This window comes from Scheffersomyces amazonensis (assembly GCF_036850825.1).
Source record: "Scheffersomyces amazonensis strain UFMG-HMD-26.3 chromosome Unknown RJT21scaffold_2, whole genome shotgun sequence".
Classification (NCBI taxonomy): Eukaryota; Fungi; Ascomycota; class Pichiomycetes; order Serinales; family Debaryomycetaceae; genus Scheffersomyces; species Scheffersomyces amazonensis.
In genome coordinates this window covers 459,048-470,975 of record NW_027042742.1, presented here as the reverse complement: position 1 = coordinate 470,975, position 11,928 = coordinate 459,048, and the positions used below count along the sequence as shown (strand labels likewise).

Genomic DNA, 11,928 nt, shown 5'->3' with positions numbered 1-11,928 from the left:
TATTAGCTAACTAGTAAATATGTACTGGTTATGTTACATTTATTGTATACAATTCTTTAGAGCCTTGCTATGCTCACTAAGAAAAACTGTACTACAGTGAAATGCCTTATCAATATTTAGTGGGGGATCTAATGATGATACACTAATTTACCAGTAATGGGTCAAACTGCAAGTAACGAATCATCCAAAAGTGGTGATATTCTTGAGTCCTTTACTAAACAGGAAGTTCAGCAATTATTTAATGCTCGATGTCTTTTATTATTTAAAAGTATAGAGTTACAAGCTGTAGCCAGTAAATTAAATATTACTAATATAAAGGAGAAAAGTATTATAACTACAAGTGATCTTGCTTATTTATGTCAATTATCAAATGATAAGTCAGAACATAATGATCAAATAAGTTTTCAATTTAAACAAGTAATTAATTTATTGTATAATTCCTTTCAAGTCATTGGTAAATTCCCATTTTTACGAGATTATGATTTAGAAAAGGATAGTGGCTTATCAGTTGAAGAATTATTAGTGGCATGTATATTTCATAGTGGAAGATATAAGAAAATCTTTAATAAAGAATTTGATTATATTAAATTATTATTTATATCATTAGCATTAGGAGATCCAGAAAATGTTAATAAAGAAAGTAATAAAACCAGTAAATCTGAATTTCTGGAACAACAAACAACAATTGGTGATGAAAGTGAAATTGAATCATTCACTTTAGAATTGAATTCGTCATTTGGAGAGGAAGATCCTTTAAATATTAGAAGTAGAAAAATTAGATGGGATAGTTTCAAATTAATTAAAACATTCGATGAAATTGATATTGAACCATTAACTATTAATGCTAATAGTTTACTTCTACTTTTAACACTATTTTTAATTATTACATCTATTCCAAAAATGAATCATGACAAAATGTATGATCAATTGATTTCTGGAGTTAAGGAAAGATGGAGTGAGTATGAACTGAATGCATTTGTATTATTGAAATATTTCAAGTTAAGTATTTCTCACCATAATATTAAATCTGAATCAATAAATTTTAGTGAATTTAAACGTACAATTGATAACTTATTACCAAAATTTTTTCATGAAGCATTTTCTAGTTTATTTAAGCATGGATTTCTTTCATCTTTAATATCTCAACCCACAGGGAAACCTTCGGCAGCTGAAATCGAAACATCAGAATCTGAAGAAAGTTCAACATCCAAGTCGAAAAAATCGATATCTGCCAAATTTGTTGAAAGTCGACTTGTGAACTTGCCTTCGATATCCTTAATTGGTACTATTCTTACTAATCAAGGTTCAAATATTAATATTTCTAATAAAAATTTGGTCAAGTTATATGCTGGTTCCGAATCTGGATTTTCAATTCGATCTTTAGAACTGAAAATTTTTAAGTGGCAGGCTCCTACATTATTTATAGTCAGTGGTAAACGGTTAAGAAATAAAACTCTTACAAGTAATATGAGGTATCAACTGTTTAAAACAGAATATCCTCAATTTTTTAGATCTTCGGAGAATTCATTACGAGAATGGCAATCAGATCATGATAAAATTACTTATTGTGTTCTTGTACATCAACCTTGGAGAAATTCCAATAAAAGAAATTTTGGAGATGAAGAAAGTCTTATATTTTCAATACTGCCAAGAGTTGATGTTTATAAAAGTACTCATAATCCTATTTTAAAAGGTGAACTGATATATTTTAATAATCTTGGATTAGGATTAGGATTTGGTAATGATCAACCAGTAAATAAAAATGGTGTTAAGAAATATTTACCCGGTGAAGTTTCTCTAACAATAGAAGCCAATTTAGAATTTGCAGTATTTAGACATGTATCTACACTGTCAGCTCAATCTATTAATTTTTTTCACAAATCTAATCAAGAAAGTATTCAATTAACTGATTTTGAAGATCGATTTATGATTACAGATTTAGAAGTTTGGGGTGTTGGATCTACCAAGGAATTGGAAGAACAACGAAAGCAATGGGAATGGGAAGAGAAACAAGCTGAAGCAAGGCAAAGTGTTAATTTAAGAAGTTTAGGTGAAGAAAGGGCATTTTTGGAAATGGTAGGATTAGTAGGTAATCATAATTCTACAGGAGGTTCAGTATAAAGATACAATATCATATATAAGGTATGGTAATTAATTAGTTTAATTAAAATATATATGCGATTGCTAAAAGTGATTGCAAAATTTAACCAATTATTTTTTTTTTTTGTTAGCGCGATGATGAGCTGCATCGATTTTTTTTTTTATTTCAAAATTCTTCACTACGTAAGTTAAGCACAAACATTATAGTTTACCCAGTATAACAGCATAAGTACAATGGCTAAGGGAGATAAAAAGGGATCTGGCAATGAAAATTCTGCCAAAGTACCGGTAACCAAAGATGATAGATTCAAATCCGTACATAATGACCCTAGGTTCAATTTACCGAACTTGAAAAATTTCAAAGTTAAGATTGATGATCGTTTTAGTAAGAAAGAATTGAAGAAATTGAATGCTGGAGCCGGTGGTAAGACAGTTAAAATAGATAGATATGGTAGAAAGTTGAAAAAAAGTGATTCCGCTAAGGCACTCGAGAAATTTTACGAGCATGATGAAGAGGATGAAGAACATAAATCCAAGAGTGGTGAAGAATCTGAAGATTCAGAGTCAGAAGAATCAGAAGAATCAGATTCAGATAATGATAATGTTGAAGTTGGACTTGATAGAGCAAGAGGTGAAGGATTAGAATCATCTTCAGATGAATCATCTGAAGAAGAATCTGAGTCGGAGTCTGATTCCGAAGAAGATATTGATGAGCTTGATGAAGACTCTGAAATTGAAGTTGAACAAGGTAAGCCAGATGAAGGAGAACCTTCATCGAGATTTGCTGTTGTTAATATGGATTGGGATAATTTAAAGGCAGTTGATTTGATGGCCACTTTCATATCTTTTGTTCCATCTGGAGGTTCAATTAAGTCTATTACCATATATCCTTCAGAATTTGGGAAGGAACAAATGCAGAAGGAAGAAATAGAAGGTCCACCAAGAGACTTATTTAAATCATCTAAAAACAAAAAGAAGGTTGAATCTGATTCAGATTCAGATGATGAAATTGATGTAAATAGTAAAGAAGATTTAGAAAGAGCAGCTCGTAAATTATATGAAGAGGATAATGGAGAAGAAGATTATGATAGTAAAGCATTACGTCGTTATCAATTACAAAGATTAAGATACTTTTATGCTGTGGTAACATGTGATTCAGTAGGAACTTCTAAGAATATCTATGATAATTGTGATGGTACAGAATATGAATCTACAGCTAATATTTTCGATTTACGTTATATTCCTGAAGATATGGAATTCGATGATTCGGAAGCAAAGGATTCTTGTTCTAAGATTCCTTCATCTTATAGACCAGATTCTGGATTTGTTACTGATGCATTACAACATTCTAAAGTAAAATTAACTTGGGATGAAACACCTAAAGATAGATTAACATTATCATCTAGACCATTATCTCAAAAGGAAATTGATGAAATGGACTTCAAAGCATACTTAGCATCTGACACTGATGAAAGTGAGACTGAAGATGTCGGTTTAAAGAATAAATATAAGAATTTATTAGGTGGAAGTTTTGGATCCTTTGGAAAGGGTAAAGATGAAGATGAAGATGAAGATGATGTAGATATGGAAATAACATTTGATCCAGGATTGAAGGATACATCAGAAGTTAAAGAAGAACAAAAGGAAGATACAGAAGAAACTACAATAGATGCATATAGACGTAAAGAAAAGGAACGTAGAAAGAAGAGACTTGCTAAAATGAAGGAAACACAAGAAGTTGAAAAGGAAGAAAAAGAAGAAAAGGAAGCAAAAGCTTCTAAGAATAATAAGAAGAACAATAAGAAATCCAAAAAATCTAATGAAGTGGATGAAAAATCAAAGGCTGAATTAGAATTATTGATGATGGATGATGAAAACAATGATGATCACTTTAATATGAAGGATGTAATTAAGGCCGAAAAGCAAAAATCAAAGAAGAATAAAAAGTCAAAGAGTGTGGATAGTGAATTTACTCAAGATAATTTTGAAGCTGACTTAAATGATCCTCGTTTCAAAGAAATCTTTGAAAGTCACGATTATGCAATTGATCCAACAAATAGTGAATTTAAAAAGACAGAAACTATGAAAAAGATTTTAACTGAACGTTCAAAGAGAAATCGTGATGGTTCTACCAATTATCATAATAAATCTAATAAAAGACAACACAAAGATAAATCTTCACACGGAACAAAATCAACCAATAATGAAGTGGGTTCATTGGTTAATAAAATAAAGCTGAAATATAGAAAAAATTAAGTATATATATAGTTAATAAAATATTTTGGTCAGATATAAATTAAATGCATTTCTCTGCCTGAGTTTACATGGGCCCCTAATTTCTATAGGGGCGGAACTTTTTTTGCACCTTCTTTCGCAGTATGTTGATGCAAGCTTATGCTGAGTCACTGTAAGGAATACGACTTGAATCACTATTTTTCAGCTACACCTTGCAACTTCCATATAAAGAAATTAGCATGCTTATTTCAAGGAGTGAAATTATTTTATATATAATTCATTAGCATAAGCAATATAAAATGATAATTCCCATCATGTTATTCCACAACTTAGTATAAGAAAGTAAGACAATATGTCTGGAATTCAAGCACTAATATCAAAGTTTGAGACTAACAATACCCCTAATGGAGGTATTCAGAGGGGATCACTGAACAGAGGAATTTCTAAACTTGTAGTTAATCCACATCCCGATATTAATAAGTATATCGAGAAATCAAACATTGAGGATTCCCCTCTTAAGAGATCCACTGCCACTATCCTAAAGGATCCAAAGCTTGCCAAGATTGAAAAGAGTCTAGGAAGAGAGAATAAAACTGAATCCAGGCTACCAAGTTCTAAGAATTCAACTATTAACAATCAAGCCCCTTTATTTACTGGAAGAAGAATTTCCAAAGTTCCAAGTAATGAAGGAGATAGTATCCAAGGATTTGAAATAATCCTGGATTCAAAATCTAAAAGGATTCAGAACTCATCTACAAATGTTCCAAAAGAAGATAAAAGTCAATCAAAGAGTTCAGCAAATTCTAAGAAAGAAATTCTCAGCCAGTTTGACAGAAACGAAAATAATTCAATTGAAGAGAAAGAGAAAGAAGAGAAGAGAAACCAAGTAAATGGAGGAAATGAGAATGCTGAAGCAAGACATCCATCAAGAGAACCAACACAACCAACAGTAATTCCACTTTCTCCCAGTAAGTTTCACAGAAAGCAACCTTCAGGATCCTCTCTTATTTCACATATATCCAATAGAGATTCTCCCAATCCGGGATATAATAATGGACTCGGGTTTAAGCACAATGCTACTCTTCCCATTAGTGACATCAACAATTCCGTTACATTCAACTACAAGGACGAAGAAATGGAAGGTATATCTAAAGAAATGGATTCATTTATTTCAAATACTGATATAAATGATGAAATAGAAAGTTCGATTAACCTTGAGACTATTGATGTCGTACCCGAGGATACTGATGAAGAAAATCCAGAAGAGATATTCGAGTATCCAAAAAGGAATTCTAAAAGATCTATTGGTTTAGACCCTAGTAAAAAGTCTATAAGAAGTGTGAATAATGAATCAGCAAACACTTCCAGGCTTACTACTGATGTGGAATCACAATTAAGTTACAAAGCTTTAGAAACATCAACCCCATACGGATCTCCAAAGAAAGCTCATGATATATTTGATTCTGGTGCTGGAGCACACAGTACTCCAGTAACACCTCCTATTGAGACATCTTCTGATCAATTAAACGACAAGAATAAGAAAAAGAAGATACCGCTATATGAAAACCAGAATACTTTATCGTCACCTATAATATTTAGCAGAGAAGAAGAAAAAGCATCGAGCAGCGAGACGGTTGCGAAAAATATTCAACCGGATTTGTCTGTTACAGCGGCTGCGAATAGAAATCAGACTTCTCCCCACCATAAATATATAACCAAGATTGAAGATACTATCGAAAATTCCCATATTGCTCCTAAAAGACCAGGTCGAGCAATAACCAATCCTTCTTTAGGTAAGTTCGATAAACGTTTTAAAAGTATCAAAAGGATATTTGTTAAGAAAGAAACTCCACAACTAATCAACGTTAACGATATTCGCCATTCACCCATAAATCAACCTGAAACTTTGTTCAAAGCTAATGATAACGTAAACGGCATGAATAAAAATCATCAAATGCCGCCCAAATCTTCAAGCTTAACAAATATGGAATCTACCATCAGTTTTATTCCAGGCAGACCAGCTCCTTCACCAACCCCAACACCAAATCAATCACCTAGCTACACCGTTAAGAGTGAGTTAGAAACTATTCCTAGAACAAGAATACACTCCGAGTCACCAGCAAGAGAAGAAATACTTTCAAGAAAGAGTTCTGCTCAAATATCAATGTCGAAATTAAATGATGTACCCGAAGAGGGGAGCAGTAAAGGATACTCAGTTGATATAACCATTAAAGATCCCAATAAGCAAAAGAGGGTAACATTGTTTGAAAATGCTTACATTGTTAATGAAATTGAAAACAACTTAATAAAGGAAAATAAAAACAAGAATAGAGATACTTTGATTTCTAATAATACTGAAGATGCTTCTCCCGTTTATCGATTATTTTTAAGTAACGTAGATGGCAAGATCACTGCAACTAGTATTTATCCCAAACGTAATAGTGTTGACGTTGCAATTCAAACAGGAGATGATTTCATTCCTAATGAAACTATTTTAAATGGTAAGAAGAGGTATTATAGTACTAATACAGAGGGTCCCTTGGCTTATAGATTACATAAAAAAGGATATGGTAAAGACATAAATGGTACCACAAGGGATTTGGCTTTAAGAACAGACAAATATTGGAATCGGTTTATGAGGTGTAATTCACAGGAGAATTTCTTGAAATTCTTTGAAGAATTCTTGGATGAGAGATTTACACCGAGAGAACTATAATAGTTTGAAAATAAAAGTTATAACCATAAGTATATTTAGAAGAAAACATATGTATAAATACATAAATAAATAATTAAATAAAAGTGACATAAGACAAGGCTGAGAAAATAAAATGAAGGAAGGAGGGAAGGAAGGAATGAAGAAAAGTGTAACAAAGACAAAGAGAACAGGAAACAACAATTATACTAAGTACCACATCTATCAATTTCACCAAGTCAAATATAATTATAATTATTGTTATATGAACGAAATTATTTGTATGTCATTAGTTAGTAATATCGCTAAAGAAATCTTCAGAATTGAAAATTTTTGAAGATGAGAAACCATGATCAGTTGCAGTTAAATTTGGGTTGAAACCACCCGATGAAGCAGCAATCGTAGGATTATTTTGATTAGGGTTTAACTTTTCAAGATCCAATAGATTATCTGTTGGTTCACCAAGGTCAGTTGTATAAGTACCATTCAAGATCTTTTCAACATGAGCAATTCGAGAATTAATTAGTTCTCTTTCCTTTTGTTGTTCTTCCAACACATATTGTAAATGTCTAACATATTCAACTGATTTGCTTAATACAGTAACTTTGTTAGGTTTAGATTCTTTCACTTTTATAGTACTTAATAAATCATTAATTTCTTGAGAATTTAATGAACTATTCTTTTGTAATTCTTGTACAGCTGATAATTGAGGATTTAAAAGTGTTTGAGGAACTCTTAACCTTAAATTATCAATATTCGCTTTAATTAATTCTCTTCTTCTTCTTTCAACTTCATTATGGAAGATTTTTCTTCTTTGTATCTTTTCATCTTTAGTTAATTGTTTGGTTGGTGTCATGTCGAGTAAAGCCTTTGAAGATGAAGGTACAGAAGAACTCAAGTTTGAAGATGATGGAGGAGGTGATAATGTATCACGATTATCAGCGTTTTGGAAATAACGTTGAGAATTCATTGGTATACTCGAACTTAATTCAGCTTGAGGTATATAAGGTATTGAACTAAGAGGAATTTGAGGAGGAGAATTCAAATAATTCGATTGATTTGATGGAGATCTTAATATATCTCCTGAGTCTGCATTCTGAAGATAACTTGGATTTGCTTGGGGAGATAAATATGAAGTATTTAATATATTTGATTGTTGAGGAATAATGCCTTGATTATCTTCTGGAATTGGACGTAAAGGAGGAGAAAAATATTGAGAATCTAAGTAATTTGTTTGACCAGTTGGTGGAGATATTAGTTCATCTAAACCTTGATGATTTTGATTTTGGTTTGAAAATGGTAATTGATTTTGAATATTGACAGAAGGTGGTAAACCAGGTGATAATCCATTAATATTGTTTGGATTAAAACTATCAAAAAGTGGTTCATTTGTGAAAGAATTAGCTCCACTACCAACAGTTGCACCAAAACTAGAAGCATTAGTTGGATTTATATTTAAATCATTATATGACGGACTTAAATAATCTTCAGTATTACTTGGATAACCATATTGATTAGAATTTTGATTAAAGTTCGAAGGATTATTATAATTGATATTTGAAGAGGTAGTATTAAGATTATTAGTATAATTTGGATTGGTTGTTATAGGAATATTATTCGATTGATTATTATAATTAATATTACTAATATCATTAGTATTAGGTATTTGATTAAAACTTAATTGATTATCATAATCACCAGGAACATTAGTATTTGAACCTAAACCCGAACCTGAACCATAATCAAGATCGAAATCAAAACCAGCTGATAAATCTAAATTATTTATATTATTATTTATATTATTATTATTATTATTATTAATATTAATATTGTTTATATCACTAGTATTATTATCAAATTGAGTTGTATAATTTGTATTACTTGAATTGGTTGTAGAATTCGTTGCATTATAATTATAATTAGGGGTTGTTGTTGCATTGGTGGAACTATAGTCCGAGGGACTCTCTCGTAAATATTCCTCCATTGCGATTAATTAATGATAATTAAATAATAATTAATAAGAATTAATAGTCAATTAGTATCAATTGAATATTTAAAGGTAATTATTAAATTTATAATTACTATAATATGCTTCAAGATGTGCGACTCAACTTACACACCACCTCTACTCCTTTGGAAAAAAGGGATTCTAGTAATCTATAATGGGGGCAAATACTGAAGGTGGTATAAGTTGAAAAGTTTTAGCAAAGGATAGTAATGATAAACCCTTTGATAATATTTTAAAAAATTAAGCTAATATAAAACTCAGATTATGAGATGAGTTTGTTAATTATTGTTTAATTCGTTATTTCGTTATTAGTCTGATAAATCCAGACGGCATTTAAACAACGAATTTACACAACCATAATAGAAAGTTTTACCCGGCGTTTGTGGGGCTCACTTTGCGGAACCAGCTATCGGGAGGGTCAAGACCCCCTCCAATTCAATTAATATAATACAAAAGCTTAGTGAATATATATTGAATTTACTATTACTAAGTCTTGAATATTAAGAACAGTTTCAATATGATTACTATTAGTTATACAGTCCATTAACTAATTACTTTTTGGATTATTAAAACCTTATACTACATGTCATACTACCTGATTGTGGAGCTGTCCTGCAGATACGCAACGAGACGGCAAACAAAATCAACTCTAGTGAGTGATATCTTTAGTGTAGCTTTACTTAATTAGTATAGCCCAACATATAGATAAACTACTATACAGATCTTATACTGAGACTGATACATTATCAAATAATATATAGAACTGCCTGATTTATATTATATTATATTGAATTGTATTGCTTTACACTATAAAACTAGATCAAACATATTCAACATCAAAAACACTAAACCTTAATATCACAGTACAATCTATAAATACGCAATAAATAAAGCCAATGTCTGAATCAGAAAACACATTTCGACAACAGTTAAACAACTGGAATCGAACTTCAACTACTACCAATGTGAATAATAATAATAATACTAGCATTTTTGGAAATAGAGGTAGCGGACCTGTATTTTCAGAATGGACAGACTATGTCAAATCAAGCGCCAATAATTTATATACTAGATTACCTATGACAAATCAAGATCAACAGAATCAAATTCAAGAACCTTCATGGTTTAGATTAAGTAGATTTGAGAAAATTATTGGATTTTCTGCTTGTTTAGCTTCATCTGTATTATGTTTTGTATTATGTTTCTTTATGTTCCCAGTATTGGCATTAAGACCTAGAAAATTTGCATTAATTTGGACTCTTGGATCAGTATTATTTGTATTATCATTTGGTATACTTCAAGGTCCAAATAGTTATGTTAAACATTTAATATCAAGAGAACGAATTATATTTACAACTATCTTTTTCAGTTCAATTTTATGGACTTTGTATGCAGCTGTTATTTTAAAGAGTACTTTATTAACTATTTTAGCAAGTATTGTTGAATTTATTGCAGTTTTATATTATTCATTAAGTTATTTCCCATTTGGTGCTACAACTGTTACATGGTTTACAAGTTATGTTATAGGATATTTAGGAGGATTAATTGGTGGTGTTCTTTAAATAATGATCAATTTTAAATACTTTTATTTCATTAATGTAATTAATTTCATTTATTTAAACTTGTACTCATAAATAATATTTATTTAATATATTATATGATAATGTCAATTATAATATTAATTTATAATATTAATCAATCATAATTTATTCAATTTTTCTTGTAATTCTTTATGAAGTTTACCTAATTTTTCAAAATTAGTTTCTTCAGCAGGCCAACCAACAATTAATCCTGTATCTTCAGTCTTTTTTGGAATTAAATGGAAATGAACATGTTCAACAACTTGATGAGCAATACTTCCATTATTTTGTAAGACATTATAACCATCACCAATTAATTTATCATTATCATCAAGTTGTAAAACTTTAGTTAATTTTTTAACTACTGGTAAGATATCACTTAAATATTCATCTGGAATATTATGTAAACGAGGTCCATGATATTTTGGAATTATAAGTACATGACCTTGAGCAATTGGTTGAATATCAAGAAATGAATAAGTTAATGGAGTTTCAATTAATTTGAATGAAGGAATTTCTCCCTTAATAATCTTACAGAAGATACATGCGGCGTCGTGAGCAGCAGCAGTTGAAGCCATTGTCAAATTTTTTTAATATGCTACAATTGAGTCAATCAGCTAATAGTGGTTATCCGTGTCTGTCTCCCTTCTGAAAAAGTTCCAACAGGGAGGGGTCGTGTCAAATGGGTCGAGTTTTGGTTGGGACTTTTTCTGGGGTAGCCATTGGGAGGCTAGTGAGAATCGTAGTGGTAGTGAGAATTCTAGTGAGAAATGCTAGTGAGAGTAGCTAGTAAGAATGCTAGTGAGAGACTCTTACTACTCTAGCTTAGCTACTATATAATATGTAATATGCGCCATAAGTTTCTGTTATATATGATCTATAAAACTGCTAGTACTGTGAAATTGAATTTGTAAATTATATGTATAGATATGTAGTTATACTTTATATTATTGTATATGTTAGCAACGTGATCCCCCACCTGATCGAATAGGGGACTGAGACTGAGTCAGTCTCGGTAACTAAAGACTCACTAACACTTATCTATCGATGTAAGTACGCATGTCGCAATGGGCCAGTTTGGGTGGCGAAAAATGTTGTGGGCCTGCATACATCCCAATGTTCTGTCAAATTCTATAACAATCTATACCACTATAATTCGTATTACAAATCATATTTTGAAGGTAATGATTACCTAGAAATACTTAAAGTCATCAATTCATCATTATAGCCTCCTTTAATTAGGTTAATTCTTATATAAATATTGAATTTATTACAATTATTTAACTATACGATTATCAGAACATTCCTGCACA

General features: G+C 30.8%; 6 protein-coding genes across 6 annotated transcripts; 4 read left to right on the top strand and 2 right to left on the bottom strand. All coding sequences in view use genetic code 12, as the record gives it.

The window, feature by feature from the left end:
• The first annotated feature begins 6 nt into the window (after positions 1 to 6).
• Positions 7 to 2,345, top strand: RJT21DRAFT_118448 (TLD domain-containing protein). Its single transcript, XM_064881038.1, has one exon. It carries the CDS (start codon positions 157 to 159, stop codon positions 2,119 to 2,121), a length of 1,965 nt encoding a protein of 654 aa, XP_064739169.1. The 5' UTR covers positions 7 to 156; the 3' UTR covers positions 2,122 to 2,345.
• RJT21DRAFT_19641 (pre-rRNA-processing protein ESF1) lies at positions 2,267 to 4,400 on the top strand. Its single transcript, XM_064883670.1, has one exon. The coding sequence runs from the start codon at positions 2,335 to 2,337 to the stop codon at positions 4,354 to 4,356; it is 2,022 nt and encodes a 673-aa protein (XP_064739168.1). The 5' UTR covers positions 2,267 to 2,334; the 3' UTR covers positions 4,357 to 4,400.
• Positions 4,401 to 4,687: 287 nt separating this feature from the next.
• Positions 4,688 to 7,051, top strand: RJT21DRAFT_1819 (uncharacterized protein; the record flags this gene model as incomplete). Its single annotated transcript, XM_064883600.1, has 1 exon — positions 4,688 to 7,051. One exon carries the CDS (start codon positions 4,688 to 4,690, stop codon positions 7,049 to 7,051), a length of 2,364 nt encoding a protein of 787 aa, XP_064739167.1.
• Positions 7,052 to 7,183: 132 nt separating this feature from the next.
• Positions 7,184 to 9,471, bottom strand: RTG3 (Rtg3p). Its single transcript, XM_064883666.1, has one exon. It carries the CDS (start codon positions 9,009 to 9,011, stop codon positions 7,317 to 7,319), a length of 1,695 nt encoding a protein of 564 aa, XP_064739166.1. The 5' UTR covers positions 9,012 to 9,471; the 3' UTR covers positions 7,184 to 7,316.
• Positions 9,472 to 10,723, top strand: SFT2 (Sft2p). The gene has a single exon (XM_064883669.1). It carries the CDS (start codon positions 9,932 to 9,934, stop codon positions 10,595 to 10,597), a length of 666 nt encoding a protein of 221 aa, XP_064739165.1. The 5' UTR covers positions 9,472 to 9,931; the 3' UTR covers positions 10,598 to 10,723.
• Positions 10,666 to 11,661, bottom strand: HNT1 (adenosine 5'-monophosphoramidase). Its single transcript, XM_064883665.1, has one exon. The coding sequence runs from the start codon at positions 11,191 to 11,193 to the stop codon at positions 10,735 to 10,737; it is 459 nt and encodes a 152-aa protein (XP_064739164.1). The 5' UTR covers positions 11,194 to 11,661; the 3' UTR covers positions 10,666 to 10,734.
• Between the last annotated feature and the right edge of the window lie 267 nt (positions 11,662 to 11,928).